General features: G+C 36.4%; 1 protein-coding gene across 1 annotated transcript in view; it reads left to right on the top strand.

The window, feature by feature from the left end:
- PGAP1 (post-GPI attachment to proteins inositol deacylase 1) overlaps positions 1–27,042 on the top strand; it is an 80,614-nt gene that overhangs the window by 26,903 nt on the left and 26,669 nt on the right. Inside the window, exons 4-12 of the mRNA XM_061203659.1 lie at positions 293–464; positions 4,140–4,297; positions 7,896–7,948; positions 8,779–8,845; positions 10,662–10,767; positions 19,113–19,168; positions 20,615–20,698; positions 24,509–24,555; positions 25,312–25,363. Coding sequence (XP_061059642.1) covers positions 293–464; positions 4,140–4,297; positions 7,896–7,948; positions 8,779–8,845; positions 10,662–10,767; positions 19,113–19,168; positions 20,615–20,698; positions 24,509–24,555; positions 25,312–25,363 — 795 coding nt within the window. The remainder of the gene's footprint in view (positions 1–292; positions 465–4,139; positions 4,298–7,895; positions 7,949–8,778; positions 8,846–10,661; positions 10,768–19,112; positions 19,169–20,614; positions 20,699–24,508; positions 24,556–25,311; positions 25,364–27,042) is intronic.

The following is a 27,042-nucleotide window of genomic DNA, read 5'->3' as shown; positions in this document are numbered from 1 at the left end:
TACACCTCTTACATACAATATAACAAATGGTAAAAACATGATTTACTAGACCAAGTGTTCTGATTTTGGTTCAGAAAACCAAAGCCTAGCTGTTAAAAATGTTTGCAAAACACAAAATATGTATACACTAATTACAAATATATGAAAATGTATTTCTGTATCTTATTATGGGAGGTTATATAAATAGTTTGATTTTCTTTTTTCCATGAAATTGCTCATATGTAGAGAGAAGTATTTAGTATATTTATTATGATATTAATCCTTAATCATGCCTTGGTGATTTTTTAAATAGGGTCAAGAATTTGCTCCAACAAGTGTGGCAATAATTGGTCATTCTATGGGTGGCCTTGTTGCAAGAGCATTGCTTACATTGAAAAATTTTAAGCAGGATCTGATCAGTCTTCTTATTACACAAGCAACGCCTCATGTTGCTCCTGTGATGCCATTAGATCGTTTCATTACAGGTGAGTACTGTTACATAAACACTAACTGACCTCCCCATTGTTGTTTAGGATTAAACAGATCCTTGCAGCTACTACTCCCTTTAGAGTATACTACAGGTTTATCCATGTGTGAAGCAGCTTAGGTTTAAATCAGCACCTCCAATTCTGAGCATCTCTTTTTGTGACTTTCAACTTAGGCTCATAACTGAAACTGCTGTTAATTTTCTCTCCCTGTTGCATCTTAACATGGAAAGCATGTGTCTTATAACCCCTAGGCACTTGAGCTTCATTTTAGTTATTCTTGAGGATGACTCTTGGTCTCTTAAAGTGTGTTTATACTTCCTTTTTTTTGTTAACTCTTCTGGGTACTTCATTCAAAATAACCTTATATTTAAGTAAAATAGTAGAAATGCCCTGTTTTTTTTAAATAAATAGGTCTGCTAACACTTTATATGATGAGGTAAGGTAGGATTGCTAATCTTTATAGAGCTCTTATTATATTTTGGATATTGTGGTAAGAACTTTACATGATTATTGTATCATTTGATCCTTATGGCAGTTCTTTGAGGTAGGTACCATTGTTATTGCCATGTTCATGGACAGAAAAAAGAGGCCAAGATAAAGTTCTTGCCCAAAATCACATGGCAAGAAAATAGTGGAGCTGGTATGCGATGGTCCAGCCACCACAAGGGGTCTTCCAGGTCCCGACGGAGAGGGGTAAGGGACTGAATAGCACCGCGAGTATGGGGTCAGAAGGACCAAGACAACTGATGGTTGCTAGGCACTTTATTTAGAATTTACTGAATCTTATATAGACAGAAGAGGAACTTATTATTAGACAATAATCCCATGGAATTACTTATCGTCTCAGTTCAGTCACTACCACGGACGTCAACAAGTTTACAACAACTATCCTTGAACATTATGTTCCCTTAACCAGGCTCACACACAGCCCCCAGCCATAGGGAACAACCAGGACTCTCAGTTCCCTGAGGTCTCCTGGCTTGAGATAGCTTTGCTAATCTCTTTTACATTCCTCAGGCCTGGGAAAAAGAGTGTATTCCAAGGTAAGGGCTTTGCTTTTTGTGAGAGACATACTGTCTCCTCCAGGAGTTACCTCCGGCTAAGACTGCATGCTTCCCACACTGGTATTTGACTCCGGCAAGCTTGTTTCTGGGCCTGTGCTTTTAACATTTACGTATGCTGCCTCTGAATTGAGTTACATTATGATAACAGAGGAAATAAAATTATGGATAATACTGTAATGTTGCAGGGAATTTTGAGTGAACAATAGGAGTTTATGATTGTTGTCATCTAATTAAATAGTGATAATGTCACAGAATAAGAATTAAATGCCTACTATCGCAACTTTTTATTAAAGAAAGTCAAGTCAGGTATTATCTTCACTGCTTTTTGGAATGTTGTATGTGTAGAAGAAAATCTTTAGAAAGAAATAATTATTTTTCCTAATCAGTAAATTTACACAACTTCTTACCCTATAAAAATTTGCATTATCTTAATTGTGGTGAAAATTTTGTTTATAGATAAGTGAGGCATATACCCTAGTGACTCCAAACCAAAGCAGTTTTCCAAAGCACCCATCTTAACATAACATTGCCAAGGAGTAACTTACTTGCTGGAATATCTGGTGCAGTAGCACTTAAAGAGAAGTTTGATTTTTTTCCTTATTACATTTAAAACTTTGCCTGTAGAACTCTTCTAATAAAAATTTTTAGTTTTATTATTGAAGTTGGTTAAATATGCTTTACTGATTCTAATAATTATAAATTATTATTTATAATAGGTTTAGGAAAAAATTAAAGGTATAGACAAGTCATAATACTTGTCATCACAATTGAGAATTCTTTCTCTTACTCCATTTTATGTGGTATATGTAGATGAGCCATGCAGGTTAAATTACAATTACTCAAAATGCATTTTAAAAATATCTTTGAGGAAAGAACTGTCAAGAGAGTCAGGTTTACTGTTTTTGAAGGATACCGATGGTCTGTCTCTAAATGGCTTAGGCTTAAAGTGCTTCTTAGGGTCAGGGAGCCTCTCCAGTAATTAGCAAGCTTCTATGCCATTTATTCTGTATTTATTTTTTATTGCGTTAAGCCATAATTAGAATGAAAAAACAAAAGTTCAAGGGTGGATTTTAAGTTTTTAGGAGACCCATATGACCTCCAGAAGTAGATTCCCTATTTATATTTGGTGGAAATACTGTCCTTAAATAGGGGAAAGGAAGCTTTGCACTGAGCTCTATACTTCAGAGGGCCCTGCTCCCGTGTTGCCATTCCCCACAGGGTGTGGAGTGTACAGGCCAAGCAGCCTCCCCACTTACAGGCTGTACCTTTACTTCTGGACTATGATCCAGGTAGCCAGTCCTTCAGACTTTTCTTGCCCATATGCCTCAAGCCCACTTCCTTAGCCTCTTACTTGGATCTGTCCTGAGGACAGGTATATAGAATCCTGAGCTTGAGTTATGGCCAAGGGGTGGCTCTGCATGAGGTACAGAGAGAATTTTGATGTGCACAGGAGGTCTTTCTGATGCAGGATGGAATGTGGATGGGAAGAAGAAGAAGAGAGCACAGTGATCTGTTCCCCCATTGCTGCAGATCTCCACAGCAATCTGTGGCCAGAGATATGCTCTCCCTATGCTGCCATAATCCGGTGTCCAACTCTGAGGTGTCCTAGAATTCTTAATTTGAACCTGGCCTTCCAGGTTATTTCAATGATATATTTGTCAAGGTAGGCAGAGAAAATACATTTGATTTAAGTTTGTTAGCTGGAATTTTGACTTTTAAGTATTTAGACATATGGTATGTATACCCCATTGGAACTCTTATCCCAAGCCCTGGAGATATTAGGAACGGGTCTGCTTGGTCTCAATCTAGGTGAATACTACTGAGATCTTTAATGAGAACAGTTTGCTGTTCCAAAATGTTAAAAGCCATCAATGGGATCAAATGCCAGGATAAAAAATGCAGTAAGTTTTGAAAATCAGAATAGGAAATGAGAACTCCCCTGCCCTGGCCTCAGATCTTTGACACTAAATTTTTCTCATCTTCCATAGATAAAGTGGAAAAATTGTCTGCACCACTTGTTACACTAAATAGATAGAATCTTCTTAAGCATCAGATTTTCCGCAGCGGAGAGTCCCAAGACTAATGTGACTGTCATTGTCCTGATAGATTGTATTTTAAGAACTTAAATAGTACTTTGTGTGGTCACCAGTACTACAGTGGCTACAGTAGAGAGTTGCTAAGCCCTTATAAGCAGGGACACAGCCATGATTAGGAAGATCTATTGATATAACTCCTTAGCATAGTAAACTTGTATCTTTGGAAGAATTTTGGGGGTTTCTTTCTATACTATGTGGCTCATAAACAAGCAGCATCCTTGTGGAATGTAGAGACCTGTTTGCTATGGACTTGTCAAAGCTAATAAAATTGGGTTATCTTTTTTCTTTATTGATACCTTTACTAACTCTTAGTATTTGTACTCTGATGGGGAAAGTAGAGTATGTGTAAAGATACTGATTTTACCCAAAATAGAGAAATGTGGATGGCATTGCTTATAGACAATTCAGATGGCTTAAACAGAAATTCAGTTTAATATTAGTATTATAGATGGGTTATTGTTGCAGGGCATGGTTAATGATTTTTAATGTATGTCTTTTTTATTTCCCACCAGATTTTTATATGACTGTAAACAACTATTGGATTCTGAATGCTAGACACATAAATTTAACCACACTGTCTGTAGCTGGAGGATTCCGGGATTACCAAGTTCGTTCAGGACTGACTTTTCTACCAAAATTAAGCCATCATACCAGTGCCTTATCTGTTGTGGTAATCTTTTTAAAGATTCTACTGAAGTAGTAACATGATGGACACAGTGGGGCATGAAAGGAGAAATGATATGTAATCGGTTGGAAATGATTCCTGAGTTGGTCTGGTATAGTGTGTGTGTGCAAGTGTGCATGTGTATGTGTATGTGAGAGAGACAGAACATGAAACAATGAATATGAATATTTGGGAAAGACAGAGGCATGGATACTTACATCCATGGAAGGTGAAAAGGATCTTAGAAACTTTGTGCAAATGACTCTTATTTATGAAGATGATTGTTTCTTGTTCAAAATAAGTGCCTATCCATTGAGTAGAGTTTTAGTATAAAAAAGTATGGGCTGAAGTCCAGGGGCCCCGGGTGTATCTCAGTGGTATGCTGTATACAGTGGTAATGGAAGATCAAACATTTCACATACTCTTGAATTTTAAACTTGAATGAAGGTTTACTGATTTTAAAATTTAAAAATTAGCTTTGACAGTATAGATAGAGCTCTGATTAATTAATTTGCTAATTATTCTTCCCTGCTAGGACATCAAGTATTTGGTCTTTAACTGGGATACACAGCTTCTGTAAAATAAGTTCAGGTTTCCTTTTAGGACTTATTTTTGTATGTTTAACCTTTAAGTCTTTAGTTAAGAGCTTAACTTTTAAACTCAGTATACACGTCATCTCCAAATATTACTTAATTTCTAAAAAAAATTTATAGCCTTCCTTTTGCTTTTTAGATGATAGTTCTTTGTTTCATAGTTGTTCTCTTAATAGATACTCCTTTGCTCAGTTCACCTACTGCTGTTCATTCAGTAAATAGGTATTACTGAATGCTTGCCATACATAGAACAAAAATTATTAAGCTATTCTGCTCTTATCCACCATTTTCTTATAACTGAAGGAGTTGTGATGTAGCCATAATAGCTTTGGAACTAATTAGTACTAATTTACTAATTGGTAAATCTCTCAAACCTCATCATCGGTAGGAATCTTGTTTTTTGATGCTGAATATTTTGGGCAGATATGTGCTAGAAGTTCTCAAAACTCTAAATATGAACTCCTTAGTATAAAAATAGATTTGTAGTCATATAAAATTGGATATAACTTATATCCTAGACTTGGTCTGGAGCATGATGCTGTATTGATACACCTTCCTGCAGCTTTTAAAGAATTTGGTCTTTTTAATGGTGTGTGTTGGGGGGGGGGCGTGTGCTTCCCTCTTTTCTAATCCATTTGATAATGTATTGTGTTCAAGGCAGCTCATATATCTGTATCTCTCATGAAAATATTATTTTACTTATTATGGAACTTTCTCAAAGCTGGTTATTGTATAATCTGAGTTTTATTTAGTTTTTAAATATTTAATTACTTAGTTTTTAGCTCTCAAATAATCTACAGTCTTTATATATCTATATGTATGTTCTCTTTAAAAAAACAATTATTAAGAAGTAATTTTTTTAATGATTTTCTCAAGAACAGTTAGATGACATTAAATCCATTGGGACTAGAAAAATTGTTTAAGTTAGAGACCTTAGTTATATTCGTAGGGTAGGCTGAAGTACTGTAATATTCACTCATGCAGGTAATGGCACTTAAACACAGTAGAATTTTATGTTTCACTCATATGATGGCCCTAGGTGTGCGTTTATGTGGCGGGTGGTTTTTGAGGAGTCTCACTAAGGGACCCAGGTTGGTAGTAGGCTCCCCCTTCTTGAATGCTTTACTTCTGAGGTTGCTCTAGTCATCACTGTTTCAATCCACAGGAAGGGGGAAAGAGCATGAAGGAGAGCAGTTAGGCGTGGAAATGGCACACATCACTCTTTTTCACATCCCATTAGAGAAAACTTAGTCACACCATAGAATAAGAGAGGCTGAGACATGCATTCTAGTTAACTGTATGAAAAAGGAAGAAGATTTTGGTGGACATTTAACAGTTTTTATCACAAAGGTCATGAGCAACTACCTTTATAATGTGTGTTGACTTTCCTTTTTTCAGCTCTAACACAGATGCATTCATTAGACTGAATGAAAGTAAACTAGCTTTTGTCCTTGTTAATAGTAAATGATGTCTACTGTGAGTTCTTACTTTACTGAGCATCTGATATAACCTTAGAACCACAGTGAACTCTGGTTGTCTTAATTTTTTAAAGTAAGTTGCCAGCAGCAATTCCTAAATAAGATAGCTAATGCTTATAAGTTCATTAAGTAATCTATAGATTCCTTCAACTTTAGAGCCTCCAACCCAAATACACATTGATATTTGCAGAGTACAATGGTGACAATGACTCAATGACTCCTTAGAAGTTATAAATACCTTTTTTTTTGTTACAAATACCTTTTTTTTTTTTTATTAAAGAGGCATAGGGCTTCCCTGGTGGCTCAGTGATTAAGAATCCGCCTGCCAATGCAGGGGACATGGGTTTGAGCCCTGGTCCAGGAAGATCCCACATGCCGCGGAGCAACTAAGCCCGTGCACCACAACTACTGAGCCTGTGTGCTAGAGCCCGCAAGCCACAACTACTGAGCCTGCATGCTACAACTACTGAAGCCCGTGCGCCTAGAGCCCGTGCTCCGCAACAAGAGAAGCCACCGCAATGAGAAGCCCATGCACTACAACGAAGAGTAGCCCCCGCTTGCCGCAACTAGAGAAAGCCCACGTGCAGCAACAAAGACCCAATGCAGCCAAAAAAAAAATAAATTAAATAAATAAATTTATTAAACAAAAACAAAGAGGCATGTTAGGCCTCTAAATTTTCTTGCATACAGCATTGTTAGTTTCCTATTTTCATTTTGTTTTGACAGTTCTAGTGAGGGCATCTCATTGTGTCTTTGACAGTGTAGAGAGAGAGATGATATGAAAAATAATATCAGATTTACTTAATGTTTCCCCATTGTATGTAAGATGCTGTTCACAGGGAGGTCATTACCCTGTATAAATAGAAGTCTCTAGTTCTTGGAGGGTGCTGTGCCACTGTTAGGAAGCCTTCTGAAAATAGTTATATTTTTTACTAGGCTTTTGCCCTTCTGTCTCTAACCCGTAGTATATATGCTAATCATCTAGGGATTTTTTCCCAAATAAGTCTGGACCCCACTTATAAGAGTCCAATTTGGTAGTTTTGTGATTAGGCATATTTATTTTGAAAAATCTTCTCAGGCCTAGGTATCTCTCAGGCACATCCTGATTAGAATTAACATCTTAGAATTTATTAAGTGATAGTCTAGTCAGAACTAAAATTACTGAAATATCTATTATAATTTATATATACACTATGATTTATTAAAGAATCATAAATTCAACCTCTTATTAGAGTAATGAAGAGTTAGACAGTAAACTTCAGTAAGTAATCTGTGGATGTTTTAATAATTTTAAAGGGTAATTTAAGCTTGACTAAGTAGTAAAGACAAAATTATTCTATGCAGGAAATATTCAATATCTTAATTTTTTGGATCACCTTTTACAAGAGTGCATCATTTAAAAATTTCTGCGCATCATAAAATAGTGAAACTAATGTTACATGTTTCTAAATATTAGCTTATAAGAATTTCAAGCCTTTTGGAGAATAACAATTGCCTTTTTCTTAAGTATGATTTTTGTTTCTTTCCATTTAGAGTTCAGCAGTGCCTAAGACCTGGGTTTCAACAGACCACCTCTCCATTGTATGGTAAGTTAATATAACTTATTTTGGCAATTTGTGGTGGTCCTCTTTTCTCATCAATGGATTGATTGGTTTGTTAGCTTTCTTAGAGCTTTATCCATAAATAAATAAGGATTTGGGAGAAAGATTAACTTAGGGGTTTAGAACTTCAGCCTTTGTTCTTGTCTCAGTTTAACCAAGGTGTCCTTGACAACCTATAAAATCATCTCCTGAAGAACCAGTAGCATCAGTCTCAAAAGATAATGTCAAAATTTTAGAATTTGTCATAGCTGGGCAGAATCAAAGATACTTGTGGTAGGACTTTCTGAGCTCTTGGCCAATCACCAAACTCGGACTTGATTAATGCAGCATTGCCTATTCTAGAGCAGCACATGGAAAACCAAGTAGGAATTAGATTTACCCTTAATATAAATAAAGAAATAGGTTAAATAAGGGTCAAGAAATACATAAATCCTAGTATTTTATCTCTATATGCATTGGCTTAAAGATTCTCTTTTCACCTTCCTCTGGCTGTGCAATCAGTAGTGTTTGCAAGGACAACAACAGTTCAGACATATGAAGATGGGGCAGACAATATGTCTATATCTGGGGTAAACAGGAAGATTTAGGGAAGACGGGGACCTGACACACTCTCAAATATCCAGGAAGATTTAATTTATTTTTATAGGTTTCAGCTTTAAGATGTATGCTTAATAATGATAATTTGTTAAATAATTTTAGAGTTTGCAGCATTAAAGGAAATTCATATATTCCATTAAATAATAGAATTATTTATGTTTGTATTAAAAGTATATTTTTAAAGAAAGTTTCATTTGTAACATTATTTTATTCTTTAGGTGTAAACAATTACAATTGACTACAATTCGAGCACTCTTTGATCTTATTGATGCTGATACTAAACAAGTATGTATTTTTAAACTAAAAGTTATTTCAGTGAAGTAAAAGCTTTTGTTAGAGCAGTGATAGATTTAATACGTTTTTTTACTTTGATGAAAATAGAAGCCTACGCCTTATATTGACTGTAATTAGTTTGAAAATGGAAATTATCTGTATTTTTATCTGTAATCTTTGATAACTATTAATAATTAAGAATGCAATAAAAATGAAAAAGTGAAAGAATACCTTAAAACTTCCTCAGTTCTTCCCCTTTACTGTTTAAAATTTGATATATGTCCTTCTGACTTTTTTTTTTTTACCTTAAGGGAAATACTTATTACAAATATCCTTATGCAGTAGGATCAAAATATCTACATTCATTGAGTAACACAAGCTCACCAGAACTTAAATTATGTACTTCTAGAGTCAAACCTTTTCTGTATTGATATTTTACGTATAAACTCTCCAAACTAGTGATTTTCTAAGTTGTTCAGTTAGCAGGATACCTGGAAATCATATTACTCTTTATCTCTTTCTTGTCTGCCAGCAGATAAATAGTAGTGGGCACCAAGGATTTCAGCAAAATTCAAAGAATTCTATTAACTTAATTTTTTTTTCCTGTGAATTGGGAACAGATTGCCATTATTCATCGTAAGCAGCCTTTCACCTCAGGTCATTTTGCAGTGCATCACTGTTCCATAGAAGCATGTTTTGAGAACTACGGCTCTGGCTTCTCCTTTTGGAGAAAAAGTTCCTTGTATTTTTGGTAATTTTTTCCATTATGGCATATATTTTTGGATTCTTTTTCCTGAAGGCCCCAGTTCTTTGAGAGACTATTATGTGTGGCTTCTTTTGCAGTAAATCTCTGGGTAGTGCTTCCTTATCATTGTGTCTTAACCTTGCTCCTAAGCATTCTCTCTTAGGAGTAGGGTACTGTCTGTATTTTTTTCCTTAACCCTTCAGAAAGCTGCATAACTATTATTAGGGAGAATTATAGATATTTAGCTCTCTCCTGAAGAATGCAGTAAAAGAGAGACACAAGTTGATCTGTTTTACCACATTTTAAACCACAAGATACCATATTTAAGTTAGTATATTTATTAAAGTAAATGAGCTTCATAGAGTTAACACTGTTAACATTGGAATCATGTAGTCATGGAATGTAAATATTTTTCAGTTTTTCAACCTTGTTTTAATTGTGACTCTATCGCAAATGTGTTTAATCTGTTCAACTATATACAACAGTAGAATCAATTAAAATTTGTATTTGACCAGTTTGTATTTTAAATGACATTTGGTAAGTTTAGGAAAAACCCCATTTCAACTAATGAAGAACAGGTGAATCTCAGGTATATTATTTAAAAATTATACATCAAACTAATTTTAACAAATCAAATCTTGTTTTCCATTAAATTCTAAGGTGAGAAAATGCTAATACTAGCATGTAATAAATTATAATTCTTGATGGATAAGTATTTTTCAGACACATTTTAAGGGACAAATGAGAAATTTTTGACTAATACTGCTAAGAATCAAAATATTATGAAACTGAGCTCTCTTTCACAAACTCAGTATATATGATAGACTAGACTAAATATTAGACAATAAAATGTTAGGATATGATTCCTACTCCTCAAGAAGCATATAGTTTAGGAGGAGAAACAAACATATATACAGGGAAACTGTAACTCAAAGCATAGTTAGTCCCATGTTAAGCACTTAGAACAGTGCCTGGCCCAGAGTAAGTAACTGTTGGCTCTTGTAATTATTACTTGAAACAAAGTTTCATTAGGTCATCACAGTGGATATAAAAGGATACAGAATGTATCAATGTTCTTTCTAGATAACTCAAAATCCCAAGAAGAAATTGTCGGTTTTGAATCACCACTTCATAAGACACCCAGCAAAACACTTTGAGGAAAATCCATCAATAATTTCTGACTTAACAGGTCAGTAGTAATAGCATGTTTTAATTTTAAGTAGAGTTTTGAGTATTATTTTTAGGTAAATTTGTCATTAGCAGACAAATTCTTTGAAACTGTAATGCTTCAGGTATTATAATCCTATTATATTTTATTAATTTCCCTATGCTGGTTTCTTATGAGGTTCTTGGCTAAGGAGGGGAAAAGTAAAAAAGCAATTTGCAAGATGTTGCTGATAAAATTTTGTACTGAAAATAACATGACAGTAGAAAAATTTAAAAGCGTTAAATGTCTCTATTCTCCTGACAGCCACATAAAATAAATTCTATATTATTCTTTTTTTTTTTTTTTTTTTTTTAAACATCTTTATTGAAGTATAATTGCTTTACAATGGTGTGCTAGCTTCTGCTTTACAACAAAGTGAATCAGTTACACATATACATATGTTGCCATAGCTCTTCCCTCTTGCATCTCCCTCCCTCCCACCCTCCCTATCCCACCCCTCTAGGTGGTCACAAAGCACCGAGCTGATCTCCCTGTGCTATGCGGCTGCTTCCCACTAGTTATCTATTTTACATTTGGTAGTGTATATATGTCCGTGACACTCTCTCACCCTGTCACATCTCACCCCTCCCCCTCCCCATATCCTCAAGTCCATTCTCTAGTAGGTCTGTGTCTTTATTCCCATCTTGCCACTAGGTTCTTCATGACCTCTTTTTTTTTTTTTTTTTTTTTCCTTAGATTCCATATATATGTGTTAGCATACTGTATTTGTTTTTCTCTTTCTGACTTACTTCACTCTGTATGACAGACTCTAACTCCATCCACCTCATTACAAACACCTCCATTTCATTTCTTCTTATGGCTGAGTAATATTCCATTGTATATATGTGCCACATCTTCTTTATCCATTCATCCGATGATGGACACCTAGGTTGCTTCCATGTCCTGGCTATTGTAAACAGAGCTGCAATGAATATTTTGGTACATGACTCTTTCTGAATTATGGTTTTCTCAGGGTATATGCCCAGTAGTGGGATTGCTGGGTCATATGGTAGTTCTATTTTTAGTTTTTTAAGGAACCTCCATACTGTTCTCCATAGTGGCTGTATCAATTTACATTCCCACCAACAGTGCAAGAGTGTTCCCTTTTCTCCACACCCTCTCCAGCATTTATTGTTTCTAGATTTTTTGATGATGGCCATTCTGACCGGTGTGAGATGATACCTCATTGTAGTTTTGATTTGCATTTCTCTAATGATTAATGATGTTGAGCATTCTTTCATGTGTCTGTTGGCAATCTGTATCTCTTCTTTGGAGAAATGTCTATTTAGGTCTTCTGCCCATTTTTGGATTGGGTTGTTTGTTTTTTTGTTATTGAGCTGCATGAGCTGCTTGTAAATCTTGGAGATTAATCCTTTGTCCGTTGCTTCATTTGCAAATATTTTCTCCCATTCTGAGGGTTGTCTTTTGGTCTTGTTTATGGTTTCCTTTGCTGTGCAAAAGCTTTTAAGTTTCATTAGGTCTCATTTGTTTATTTTTGTTTTTATTTCCATTTCTCTAGGAGGTGGGTCAAAAAGGATCTTGCTGTGACTTATGTCATACAGTGTTCTGCCTATGTTTTCCTCTAAGAGTTTGATAGTGTCTGGCCTTACACTTAGGTCTTTAATCCATTTTGAGTTTATTTTTGTGTATGGTGTTAGGGAGTGTTCTAATTTCATACTTTTACATGTACCTGTCCAATTTTCCCAGCATCACTTATTGAAGAGGCTGTCTTTTCTCCACTGTATATGCTTGCCTCCTTTATCAAAGATAAGGTGACCATATGTGCGTGGGCTTATCTCTGGGCTTTCTATCCTGTTCCATTGATCTATATTTCTGTTTTTGTGCCAGTACCAAACTGTCTTGATTACTGTAGCTTTGTAATATAGTCTGAAGTCAGGGAGCCTGATTCCTCCAGCTCCATTTTTCGTTCTCAAGATTGCTTTGGCTATTCGGGGTCTTTTGTGATTCCATACAAATTGTGAAATTTTTTGTTCTAGTTCTGTGAAAAATGCCAGTGGTAGTTTGATAGGGATTGCATTGAATCTGTAGATTGCTTTGGGTAGCAGAGTCATTTTCACAATGTTTATTCTTCCAATCCAAGAACATGGTATATCTCTCCATCTATTTGTATCATCTTTAATTTCTTTCATCAGTATCCTATAATTTTCTGCATACAGGTCTTTTGTCTCCTTAGGTAGGTTTATTCCTAGGTATTTTATTCTTTTTGTTGCAATGGTAAACGGGAGTGTTTTCTTAATTTCACTTTCAGATTTTTCATCATTAGTATACAGGAATGCAAAAGATTTCTGTGCATTAATTTTGTATCCTGCTACTTTACCAAATTCATTGATTAGCTCTAGTAGTTTTCTGGTAGCATCTTTTGGATTCTCTATGTATAGTATCATGTCATCTGCAAACAGTGACAGCTTTACTTCTTCTTTTCCGATTTGGATTCCTTTTATTTCTTTTTCGTCTCTGATTGCTGTGGCTAACACTTCCAAAACTATGTTGAATAATAGTGGTGAGAGTGGGCAACCTTGTCTTGTTCCTGATCTTAGTGGAAATGGTTTCAGTTTTTCACCATTGAGGACAATGTTGGCTGTGGGTTTGTCATATACGGCCTTTATTATGTTGAGGAAAGTTCCCTCTATGCCTACTTTCTGCAGGACTTTTATCATAAATGGGTGTTGAATTTTGTCGAAAGCTTTCTCTGCATCTATTGAGATGATCATATGGTTTTTCTCCTTCAATTTGTTAATATGATGTATCACGTTGATTGATTTGCGTATATTGAAGAATCCTTGCATTCCTGGAATAAACCCCACTTGATCATGGTGTATGATCCTTTTAATGTGCTGTTGGATTCTGTTTGCTAGTATTTTGTTGAGGATTTTTGCATCTATGTTCATCAGTGATATTGGCCTGTAGTTTTCTTTCTTTGTGACATCTTTGCCTGGTTTTGGTATCAGGGTGATGGTGGCCTCGTAGAATGAGTTGGGGAGTGTTCCTCCCTCTGCAATATTTTGGAAGAGTTTGAGAAGGATAGGTGTTAGCTCTTCTCTAAATGTTTGATAGAATTCGCCTGTGAAGCCATCTGGTCCTGGGCTTTTGTGTGTTGGAAGATTTTTAATCACAGTTTCAATTTCAGTGCTTGTGATTGGTCTGTTCATATTTTCTATTTCTTCCTGGTTCAGTCTCGGCAGGTTGTGCATTTCTAAGAATCTGTCCATTTCTTCCAGGTTGTCCATTTTATTAGCATAGAGTTGCTTGTAGTAATCTCTTATGATCGTTTGTATTTCTGCAGTGTCAGTGGTTACTTCTCCTTTTTCATTTCTAATTCTATTAATTTGAGTCTTCTCCTTTTTTCTCTTGATGAGTCTGGCTAATGGTTTATCAATTTTGTTTATCTTCTCAAAGAACCAGCTTTTAGTTTCATTGATTTTTGCTATTGTTTCCTTCATTTCTTTTTCATTTATTTCTGATCTGATCTTTATGATTTCTTTCCTTCTGCTAGCTTTGGGGTTTTTTTGTTCTTCTTTCTCTAATTGCTTTAGGTGCAAGGTTAGGTTGTTTATTCGAGATGTTTCCTGTTTCTTGATGTAGGCTTGTATTGCTATAAACTTCCCTCTTAGAACTGCTTTTGCTGCATCCCATAGGTTTTGGATCGTCGTGTCTCCATTGTCATTTGTTTCTAGGTATTTTTTGATTTCCCCTTTGATTTCTTCAGTGATCACTTCGTTATTAAGTAGTGTATTGTGTAGCCTCCATGTGTTTGTATTTTTTACAGATCTTTTCCTGTAATTGATATCTAGTCTCATAGCGTTGTGGTCGGAAAAGATACTTGATACGATTTCAATTTTTTAAAATTTACCAAGGCTTGATTTGTGACCCAAGATATGATCTATCCTGGAGAATGTTCCATGAGCACTTGAGAAAAATGTGTATTCTGTTGTTTTTGGGTGGAATGTCCTATAAATATCAATTAAGTCCATCTTGTTTAATGTATCATTTAAAGCTTGTGTTTCCTTATTTATTTTCATTTTGGATGATCTGTCCATTGGTGAAAGTGGGGTGTTAAAGTCCCCTACTATGATTGTGTTACTGTCGATTTCCCCTTTTATGGCTGTTAGTATTTGCCTTATGTATTGAGGTGCTCCTATGTTGGGTGCATAAATATTTACAATTGTTATACCTTCCTCTTGGATCGATCCCTTGATCATTATATAGTGTCCGTCTTTGTCTCTTGTAATTGTCTTTACTTTAAAGTCTATTTTGTCTGATACGAGAATTGCTACTCCAGCTTTCTTTTGATTTCCATTTGCATGGAATATCTTTTTCCATCCCCTCACTTTCAGTCTGTATGTGTCTCTAGGTCTGAAGTGGGTCTCTTGTAGACAGCATATATATGGGTCTTGTTTTTGTATCCATTCAGCCAGTCTGTGTCTTTTGGTGGGAGCATTTAATCCATTTACATTTAAGGTAATTATCGATATGTATGTTCCTATTCCCATTTTCTTAAATGTTTTGGGTTTGTTATTGTAGGTGTTTTCCTTCTCTTGTGTTTCTTGCCTAGAGAAGTTCCTTTAGCATTTGTTGTAAAGCTGGTTTGGTGGTGCTGAACTCTCTCAGCTTTTGCTTGTCTGTAAAGGTTTTAATTTCTCCATCAAATCTGAATGAGATCCTTGCTGGGTAGAGTAATCTTGGTTGTAGGTTTTTCTCCTTCATCACTTTAAGTATATCCTGCCACTCCCTTCTGGCTTGCAGCGTTTCTGCTGAAAGATCAGCTGTTAACCTTATGGGGATGCCCTTGTGTGTTATCTGTTGTTTTTCCCTTGCTGCTTTTAATATGTTTTCTTTATATTTAATTTTTGATAGTTTGATTAATATGTGTCTTGGTGTGTTTCTCCTTGGATTTATCCTGTATGGGACTCTCTGTGCTTCCAGGACTTGATTAACTATTTCCTTTCCCATATTAGGGAAGTTTTCAACTATAATCTCTTCAAATATTTTCTCAGTCCCTTTCTTTTTCTCTTCTTCTTCTGGGACCCCTATAATTCGAATGTTGGTGCGTTTAATGTTGTCCCAGAGGTCTCTGAGACTGTCCTCAGTTCTTTTCATTCTTTTTTCTTTATTCTGGTCTGCAGTAGTTATTTCCACCATTTTATCTTCCAGGTCACTTATCCGTTCTTCTGCCTCAGTTATTCTGCTATTGATCCCATCTAGAGTATTTTTAATTTCATTTATTGTGCTTGTCATCGTTTCTTGGTTCCTCTTTAGTTCTTCTACGTCCTTGTTAAATGTTTCTTGCATTTTGTCTATTCTATTTGCAAGACTTTGGATCATCCTTACTATCATTATTCTGAATTCTTTTTCAGGTAGACTACCTATTTCCTCTTCATTTGTTAGGTCTGGTGTGTTTTGACCCTGCTCCTTCATCTGCTGTGTGTTTTTCTGTCTTCTCATTTTGCTTATCTTACTGTGTTTGGGGTCTCCTTTTCACAGGCTGCAGGTTCGTAGTTCCCGTTGTTTTTGGTATCTGTCCCCAGTGGCTAAGGTTGGTTCAGTGGGTTGTGTAGGTTTCCTGGTGGAGGGAACTAGTGCCTGTGTTCTGGTGGATGAGGCTGGATGTTGTCTTTCTGGTGGGTTCGTCCACGTCTGGTGGTGTGTTTTGGGGTGTCTGTGGCCTTATTATGATTTTAGGCAGCCTCTCTGTTAATGGATGGGGCTGTGTTCCTGTCTTGCTAGTTGTTTGGCATAGGGTGTCCAGCACTGTAGCTTGCTGGTCGTTGAGTGAAGCTGGGTCTTGATGTTGAGATGGAGATCTGTGAGAGATTTTCGCCGTTTGGTATTACGTGGAGCTGGGAGGTCTCTTGTGGACCAGTGTCCTGAAGTTGGCTCTCCCACCTCAGAGGCACAGCCCTGATGCCTGGCTGGAGCACCAAGAGCCTTTCATCCACACGGCTCAGAATAAAAGGGAGAAAAAATGGAAAGAAAGAAAAAAAGAGGATAAAATAAAATAAAATAAAGCAATTATAATAAAAAATAAGAAAAAAAATTATTAAGAGTAAATTTATTAAGAAAAAAAATTTTTTTTTAATTTTTAAAAATAGATTTATTAATTTTTTATACTAAAAATAAGAAAAAAATTATTTAGAAAAAATTTATTAAGAAAAAAAAATTTTTTAATTTTTTAAAATAAAAAATATGAAAAAACTTATTAAAAATTTTTTTTTAAAAATAGAAAATAATGAAAAAATTATTAAGAAAACATTTATTAGGGAAAAAAAAAAAATTTTAAGCCAAAAAAAAAAAAAAACGGACGGACCTAACCCTAGGACTAACGGTGAGAGCAAAGCTATACAGACAAAATCTCACCCAGAAACATACACATCTACACTCACAAAAAAAAGGAAAAGGGGAAAAGTTAATATATCCTGCTCCCAAAGTCCATCTCCTAAATTTGGGATGATTCGTTGTCTATTCAGGTATTCAACAGATGCAGGCACATCAAGTTGTTTGTGGAGCTTTAATCCGCTGCTTCTGAGGCTGCTGGGAGAGATTTCCCTTTCTCTTCTTTGTTCGTACAGCTCCCGGGGTTCAGCTTTGGATTTGGACCCGCCTCTGCATGTAGGTCCCCTGAGGGCGTCTGTTCCCCGCCCAGACAGAACGGGGTTAAAGGAGCAGCTGATTCGGGGGCTCTGGCTCAGTCAGGCCGGGGGGAGGGAGCGGTACGGAGGAGGCGGGGCGAGCCTGCGGCGGCAGAAGCCGGCGTGACGTTGCAGCAGCCTGAGGCGCGCCGTGCGCTCTCCCGGGGAAGTTGTCCCCGGATCACGGGAGCCTGGCCGTGGCGGGCTGCACAGGCTCCCGGGAGGGGCGGTGTGGAGAATGACCTGTGCTCGCCCACAGGCTGTTTGGTGGCGGCAGCAGCAGCCTCAGCGTCTCATGCCCGTCTCTGGGGTCCGCGCTGATAGCCGCGGCTTGCGCCCGTCTCTGGAGTTCGTTTAAGTGGCGCTCTGAATCCCCTCTCCTTGCACGCCGCGAAACAAAGAGGCAAGAAAAAGTCTCCTGCCTCTTCGGCAGCTGCAGACTTTTTCTCGTGCACCCTCCCGGCTAGTTGTGGTGCGCTAGACCCTTCAGGCTGTGTTCACGCAGCCAACCCCAGTCCTCTCCCTGGGATCCGACCGAAGCCCGCGCCTCAGCTCCCAGCCCCCGCCCGCCCCGGCGGGTGAGCAGACAAGCCTCTCGGGCTGGTGAGTGCTGCTCGGCGCCGAGCCTCTGTGCGGGAATCTCTCCGTTTTTCCCTCTGCGTCCCTGTTGCTGTGGGATCCGCGCTGATAGCCGCGGCTCGCGCCCGTCTCTGGAGCTCGTTTAGGCGGCGCTCTGAATCCCCTCTCCTTGCGCGCCGCGAAACAAAGAGGCAAGAAAAATTCTCCTGCCTCTTTGGCAGCTGCAGTCTTTTTCCCGGACTCCCTCCCGGCTAGCACCGAAGCCCGAGCCCCAGCTCCCAGGCCCCGCCCGCCCCGGCGGCTGAGCAGACAAGCCTCTCGGGCTGGTGAGTGCTGGTCGGCACCGCTCCTCTGTGCGGGAATCTCCGCTTTGCCCTCCGCACCAATGTGGCTGCGCTCTCCTCCGTGGCTCCGAAGCTTCCCCCCTCTGCTACCCGCAGTCTCTGCCCACGAAGGGGCTTCCTAGTGTGTGGAAACCTTTCCTCCTTTACAGCTCCCTCCCACTGGTGCAGGTCCCGTCCCTATTCTTTTGTCTCTGTTATTTCTTTTTTCTTTTGCCCTACCCAAGTACGTGGGGATTTTCTTGCCTTTTGGGAGGTCTGACGTCTTCTGCCAGCGTTCAGTGGGTGTTCTGTAGGAGCAGTTCCACGTGTAGATGTATTTCTCATGTATCTGTGGGGAGGAAGGTGATCTCCGCGTCTTACTCTTCCGCCATCTTGCCCCTCCTCCTATATTATTCTTGACTTAGTTTCTTAGTATCATTCTTCAGTCTTTTGGTTTAACAGCATATCTTTTGCTGGTAAATTTTGTTTTTATATGTATCTGTCATACTCTACTTAGTTTGGAAAATGAAATATTTGTTTTCTTCTGTTGATACTTCTTAGAGTTAGACATCAGAAAGATTTTAAATGCTTTACATGATCTGAATGCTCCTTGGTGATGAGCATATAGAGAGTATCTCATTAGATTTTCTATTTTAAAATAGCCAGTGTTCAGGAAACTGCTTCTTTTTCAAATCCTGTTATGATTGAGAAGGATTCAGTAAAAGAAATCACTTAATGTTTTTTAAAAAGCCAAACAAATTAATTTCTTTTACCTTAGGGACATCTATGTGGGTTCCAGTAAAAGTGTCCAAATGGACCTATGTGGCTTACAATGTAAGTATACCACCAATGGATTTAAAATTTTTTTTCAAGAATATTTTAGTATTTATTTTTCAAAGCTAGACTTTTTAAAGAAGATAACAACGTTATTTTCCCATACTAAATCAGTTTAGTAATAATTCCTTAATATCTAGTCAGTGTTCAATTTTCCAGTTTTATCATAACTCAAATTTTTTGTTGTTTCTTTGTTTTCCAATTTGTTTAAATCAGGGTACAAACAAGGTGTACGTATTATTTGTTGATATGTCTCTTATTCCTCTTTTAATGTCTAATACTTCCTTCACCCTTTTTTTTCCTTGCAGTTTATTTGTTGGAAAAAAAAAAAACTAGTCATTTGTCCTATAGAGTTTCACACAGTCTTGATTTTGCTGATTGCACTCCTGTAATGTCATCCAGTATATTCCTTTCCCTACTCTTTCCCGTGACTTGGTAGCTGGATCTTGGATCTAGATGCTTTATCAGATTCAGGTTTTTGTTTTGTTTTTGTTTTTACTAGACTTGCTCTCTTTTTGTGATGTTAGCAGCTATTGATGAAGAAGGCCTAGAGTCATTAATAGGGAGTACAAAAGCAATGAGACTCCGATTATTCCTTCTTCATTTGTTAACTGAAACACTATATAGAAAAACTTCTCATCTACTAAATTTATCAAAAGTAGAACAAATTACAAAGGAAAACAATGATAATTCTTTGGATCTTATATTTACTGGTTTTTAGAATAGTGAGTTGGCTCACAAACACCCTCCATCAGTGACCGTAAGATGTTTTGGGGGTTTTTCCTCCAGTATTATTATGAGCTTAAACATTTTTGTGTTTCTGTCTAAACTAAAATACTAAAATTGTTCTATCTTTGATACTAAAATTGCTATTAAAACTGTTCTGTCCTTGACCAGTGGAAGCCATTTCAAGGTAGGCTTCTGAATCTTTCTGATATAGCTGCTCTTTAGTTGTCTTTGATATTTTCCTCACTATCTAGTATGAGAAAGTATTTTAGCTCATTGTGTACCATTTCCCATCCCAGACCTTGAATCTGCTTTTTCTCAAAGAAGCTCTTCCTATTATTTGGGAAACAGTATCTGAAAACCATAATTTGGGCACTAGAGATGTTTATGGCTAGTGAGTTAGCATTTCTAAGGCCTTTTCAGTGAACAGAGCTAAGAAATGTATTTTATCTTGGTCACAAGGCCAAAAACCAAACCCAAACAAAAAAGACATGCATTCATACTGATACTTCCAAGACAAATTCAGGTCTACAGAGTTTATACCTGATCTATCTTGCATTTGTATCTTCTTCTTCCCATTCCTAGATTATTGGTTCTCAACAACACCAAGAATGATAGAATTAAAATAATTAATTAGAATAATTATTCATTACTTTATCTGAATTTTTGAATGATGAAATTATCTACTCATAATTTATTGTGTTTTCCCTCTTTTTTTAGGAATCTGATAAGATATATTTTACATTTCCCCTTGCAAATCATAGAAAAATCTACACTCATGTCTATTGTCAGAGTACCATGCTGGTAAGATAATTGATACACTTTATGTAAATTTAAAAGGCTAACTGTTGTTTATTTTTAAGATTCAACTAGTATCTAGTGGATATCATCTTTAGCTATGAACTATTATTAAATCTAATTAGTTGAAAAACATTTATCTGGAACAGAGAGTATTGATTGAAAAGTACTAATCAAAATGCTTCTGTAACTGATAATATATCTATACTATTAGCTTGTACCTTTACCTCTAGTTTAGGTTTTTCTACTTCAGTTTCACTATGTTTAGGATGAAGGAATTCAGTTCAGAGCTCCTTTAATTCTAAAATTCTATTAGTGTTTTAAAGAATAGATATATTTAAGCAAAGCTATCCTTTGTTTTATAAAGTAAATCCTGTTTTTCCCATGGCTTCCATACTAAAATTTGCAGTACTTTTTATACCAAATATTCTCTAAAATAGTATAGTAACTTTTTGTTACAGTGTTACCTAGACTTACAGTATCAGTATGATGATTTTGTTTGTGTATTTCTTTTTAATGAGTACCTACTATGCTAGAAATATGTTAGACGCTTTAGCATGCTTTTGTTATATTAGGTCTGTTTAAGTAATAATTTATCAGCACTTCTTAATTTCAGGAATTTGTTTCCCAATTTGGGTTCCTTTCTCTCTATTCTGATTTTTTCCCCTCATGTCCTAGGATTCTTCACTTTATATTTGCACCTTTCATAATTTAAGTTCCCTCGTTTCCCTTTTGTTGGATTATTTGTATTTTTTAGGACTAGGATCTAATATATCACTTAGTTGGTTGATACCGCCATTTGATATATAGTAAAGTCTTTAGAAAAGATGGTAGGCAGGCACTGTGGGCTAGGTGCTAATGAATACTAATTTTAGTGGAATTGCCACAGTTTTGCATCTCTCACCAGAGACAGACTACCATCTCTCAGCCTAAAATTTGGATAGGTAGTTTATCCCAAGAGAATCTGGCCCTGAGAGTGATGGCTTAAAATATCCACACTCCTACTAAATTCCAAATCAGAATGTCAGTATTATATTGAGAAAAATCCTTGCCAAAGTGCAAATTATCCATTTGGCTTATTGGAGGATCCCTTTTATGTAATTAAGGTCCATGGGTGAGTATTACTAGTCATGTGGAGAATTTGTTTTAAATGTTTTCAATTTTTATCATAGAAGTTTTCAAACATACAAAAGTAGAGAGAGAATATAATAACAAATTCTCATTTAACCATCACACAGCTTTAACAGTTACCAATATTCTGCCATTCTTACTTGATTTGTCCCTTCCTCACTTTTTTTGAGTAAGCATTTTTAAAGCAAAATCCAGGCATTTTATCATTTTATCATTTTATCCATACATATTTCAGTATGTTTTTATAACAGATAAGAATTTTACATATTATTATAATACTAATAATATTATTATATTATGTTATAATAATGTTATTATATTATTTTATCCAACAAAATTAATTGCTTATTCCTTACTATCATGTGGTATCCAGTCCATGTTCAATTTTCCTCTGTTCATTTAAGTTTTAAGTTAGCTTGTTTGAATCAGAATCCAAAAAGTACATACATTGCATTTGATTCATATGTCTTATGTCTTTTTTTAACAGCCCCCTCTTTTTTTCCCCCATGCCATACATTTGTCCTGGGTTTAGTTGATTGTATTCTTGTGGTATCTTTTAACATGTATTTCTATCCATTGTTTTGTGTAAACTGGTAGTTAGATCTAGAATCTTGAAGAGATGCATTTTGTTATGGTATGAATGTTTTATAAGTAGAACTGCGTACTTATCATATCAAGAGGTATATAATATCTGGTTGTCCCACTTTCATTGACAAAAATCAGTGGACTGATATATCCGTGGACTCAGGTCATATCGGCCTGACCCATTCATTATAAAGTTCCTAGTCAGTCTTTCACCTAATGATTTTAGCAACCATCGAGGACATATTTTTTTACTGTAGATAGATTTTTTTTTAGATCTATAAATTTTATAATCAAGTAGCATTTTCTTTTCTGTGCACTTCAGGAGTTAGTAAATTTTTTAATTTTTCTTTTTAATTAATTAATTTATTTATTTTTGGCTGTGTTGGGTCTTCGTTTCTGTGCGAGGGCTTTCTCTAGTTGTGGCAAGTGGGGGCCACTCTTCATCGCGGTGCGCGGGCCTCTCACTATCGCGGCCTCTCTTGTTGCAGAGCACAGACTCCAGACGCGCAGGCTCAGTTGTTGTGGCTCACGGGCCTAGTTGCTCCGCGGCATGTGGGATCTTCCCAGACCTGGGCTCGAACCCGTGTCCTCTGCATTAGCAGGCAGATTCTCAACCACTGCGCCACCAGGGAAGCCTCAGTAAATTCTGAGTGACTTTTTCTAAGATTTTTAATACAAGTTTTAAAATTAGCTGAGTTAGGGGTGGTTACTAGATGACCTGAAATTGTTCTTTTGACACCTTCTAGATTATAACAACATGGTGTTTTAGGGTGGATTTGAATAATACTTTATTCAGTCTGTTAGTGAATGAATCAGAATTCCCTAGACACCAAAGTAAGTAGTGTGCAGTCTTGGCAATTTTCATAATAAGGGCTGTCTTTGAGTTGCAATAGCTTCAAAAACCTATTACAAAAGTGAGTCGGATCTTGAGAGGTTGCTAGATTCTCTTTGTCTAGGCTATGCAGATCCGTTCTGTTGCCTTGCTTTATAATGTCACGTTGTTGTTCTGGTAAACACAGGTAACTGATAAAAGAGTTTACCGAAGTATTTTGCCAGCAGTGGAGAGTAGAGAAATACCACATTGTTTTTGTTTTCTTTCAGCTTGCTTTTCTGAATTCTTGAAAAATATCTTAAAATTTTATTTAAGCTCGATGAGGGCAGAGGGTATGTCTGCTTGATTCATCATTTTTCTTGAGGGCTTAGCATAATTCCTTGGCCCTGGAATGGACTTTATAAATATTAATTGAATGAAAGGATTGATATTTTTATTGTCCTGTCTGTATACTAAGGAAAAATGTATGTAGCTGTCTCAGCAGTGTTTCTCATTCTCTTATGCCCTGGTAGGATTTCAGTAGTTGGATCGTTAGATCTTGGAGCATTGCTCTTACTACTTCATTAAAAGTTAGAGTGAAGATCTTGGGTCATACTGCTTTTAAATGACTGAAGCTGAATACATAATATTGTTAAAATACCACAACCATCTCTGCAGCATTCCCAGTCTGCGCTAGTAAAGTAACAACTAGCTTTAGTCTTAAACCCTTGGAATTGTGCTTCAATCCAAGCACATTCTCAGTTGCATAAAAGTTATCTGCCTAGTAATCAAATGAGAACTCAAATGATAAACTAAAAAGCTGTACTTAGATTGTTATTTTTAATTACTTGGCTCTGGATTTTTTTTTTTTTTTTTCTGTTTGTGTGAAAGTCTACCTCTAGTTGTTCACTCTTCTAGTTTTGTTAAAATATAGGTTACTTTCTATGTAAGTACCTAATTAAAGTGTGGACATTGCTGAACTCTAAAAGTGTTGGTTCAGAAATTAAAATTGCTTAACAGTATGCTATGGAGAGATAACCCATCAGGTCACTCTCTCATACTGCTGCTCCAAGTTACTTGCTTACCTGTCTATGTTGACATTAGACTTCTTTGCCTCACCTTGACCTGTTTGACTTTTGAGAACATTTTGAATACATTTCTAAACAATAAGTTGTTATTTTATGTTTCCATTGTGCCTACTGACCCTATCGTAAACAGTGAAATGCCTGTTTTATATAATTATTTTCTACAATATTTAGTGTGCTTTATTTTGTGTTATTAATCAATAGGATACAAATAGCTGGATTTTTGGCTGCATAAACAGCACTTCTATGTGGTAAGTGTTTTGAACATAAGGCCCTCTGTTCATTTTTCTCAACATAAGATATACTCAAATCACACTTTCAGAATAGCTTCAGATATTTTTTTTTTAAAGCTTAACAGTTTGCTTTTTTCTTTTTAATATAAATTTATTTCTTTATGGCTGTGTTGGGTCTTTGTTGCTGCACGCGGGTTTTCTCTAGTTGCAGTGAGCGGGGGCTATTCTTCGTTGTGGTGCGCCAGCTTCTCATTGTGGTGGCTTCTCTTGTTGTGGAGCACGGACTCTAGGCGCACGGGCTTCAGTAGTTGTAGCTTGCGGGCTCTAGAGCGCAGGCTCAGTAGTTGTGGCGCACGGGCTTAGTTGCTCCTCAGCATGTGGGATCTTCTGGACCAGGGATCGAACCTGTGTCCCCTGCATTGGCAGAAGGATTCTTAACCACTGTGCCACCAGGGAAGTCCCACTTCAGATATTCTTAAGCTCATTTTGCTACTAAACTATATTATAGTATTGATTTTAAAATTAAAAATAAAGAAAATTAACATACTAGTAATTTTTGCAAACATTGATAGTTGGTTGCTAGGAAAAACTACGTTTTGTTCCCCAAAGGACTACGTGGATAAAGTGTATTGTGTTAGACCTATTAGACTTGAGTTCATTAGAACTGTCTTTGGTAGGTCTATAGATGGTTTCTTTTTGCTCTGAAGCTTATTTATAATTTATAATACTTTAATATATTTGTCCTTTAATTATATTTTCATATTTATTTCCAAGCCGGCAAGGGGTTGATTTATCATGGAAAGCTGAACTGCTGCCAACAATTAAGGTAAATTATGGATTTAGAATGTTAATATCCAGGTGAAAAAATATTTGGGCATATAGGCATGTACAGTATGGTCTTTGATTAATTCATCTAGGTATTAAATAAACTTGAAATTTGCTAAGATACATTTTAGAAATATTTTCTCTGGAAATACATTTAATGGAGAATAACATGCAATTCTTTTTTAGCTTTCAGAGGTGAAAACTATAAGTCATCAGTCCTAAATAAAATTAAATCTGTATGTTATAGCATCATACTAAGAGGTAGATCAGTTTTTAAGATTCAATTTGAGGGCTTGTTTGGAATGGTCTGTCTTAAAATATTAAGTTGAATGTACTCAATTCATTTTGGGGAGGACCTACAGTAGGGAAGTAAGCATCTCAAAAAGACACAAAGCAATTTTCAATTTCAGTATCATCTGTGGTTAAGTACTTCAGTAACTACTTTTATCTAGTACTCCATGGAATTTATTTAATAATTGTTAGTGGTTTCCTTAAGCAACTGTGGTAGGTCAGCACATCTTTACAAAAGGCTAATTTGCACACTCACAAAATCTATTGTTGAGAAAATAAAACAGTTCTAAAATTTGATGAAAATATCTGTTCTAAATTTCAAATTGTATTTATTATAACTGATAATCGTATGCCAGAGTTGATAGTTTTTAGTCTTCAAGTAAATCTATACTTTAGAATATATTGTCATGATGAATACTATATTCATAGGGTTGAATGTGAAGTCCTCTGGTTGGTCCCGATCATCTCCCTACTCCAGTTAGTTATTTGTGCTCATGAATGTTTATTTATCTGTATGTGTAGTCAACTCTGTCCTATACCAATGAGAAGAATGATGACAGGATGAATAATTGCAAGTCACTTACACTTGACTTTGGAATGATTGCAGTTATTTTTTGTGTCACCTTGGTCAGTCTTACTTTGTGCATGTTCATTCATGTGGCTTTGTATTGATAAGACAAATAAGTGATTTGACTCATAACATTTTTAAGGTCTCTCACTAGTTCTATCCTAACTGTCTAGGCAGGAGCAAAGCAAAAACAGAAGTATTAGGGTATACTTACTGATCAATCATTCATAAGATATATTAAATGTTTCCTTGAATTTCCAGTTTGGATATCCTTTCCAGTCTGTAATTTAAGAGTTAGGAAGAACTAAATCATTAAAAACCCGATAAAATGTTACTTTGCTACTATTTTTAAAAAATTATTTCTTAAATCATAATATCCTTATTTTTTTTTTTTTAAGTCTCAAAGATTTAACAATGTATTCGTCTAGTTCTAGACCCCTGTGTTGTTTTTTCCAAGTGTAAGAAACAGCTGGCTGAGTAGTAGAACAAGTTCTTCCAGCTGCTTACTTTTTTTTTTTTTAATTTATTTATTGTATTTATTTTATTTTTGGCTGCGTTGGGTCTTCGTTGCTGCGCGCGGGCTTTCTCTGGTTGCAGCGAGCGGGGGCTACTCTTCGTTGCAGTGCATGGGTTTCTCATTGCGGTGGCTTCTCTTTGTTTTAGAGCATGGGTTCTAGGCGCTCGGGCTTCAGTAGTTGTGCATGGGCTTAGTTGCTCCGTGGCATGTGGGATCTTCCCGGACCAGGGCTCGAACCCATGTCCCCTGCATTGGCAGGCGGATTCTTAACCACTGTGCCACCAGGGAAGCCCCAGCTGCTTGC

Source organism: Eubalaena glacialis, chromosome 1 (genome assembly GCF_028564815.1).
Source record: "Eubalaena glacialis isolate mEubGla1 chromosome 1, mEubGla1.1.hap2.+ XY, whole genome shotgun sequence".
Taxonomy (NCBI): Eukaryota; Metazoa; Chordata; class Mammalia; order Artiodactyla; family Balaenidae; genus Eubalaena; species Eubalaena glacialis.
Note: the sequence above shows the minus strand (reverse complement) of the source record. Positions and strands in the feature narration are given on the sequence as shown.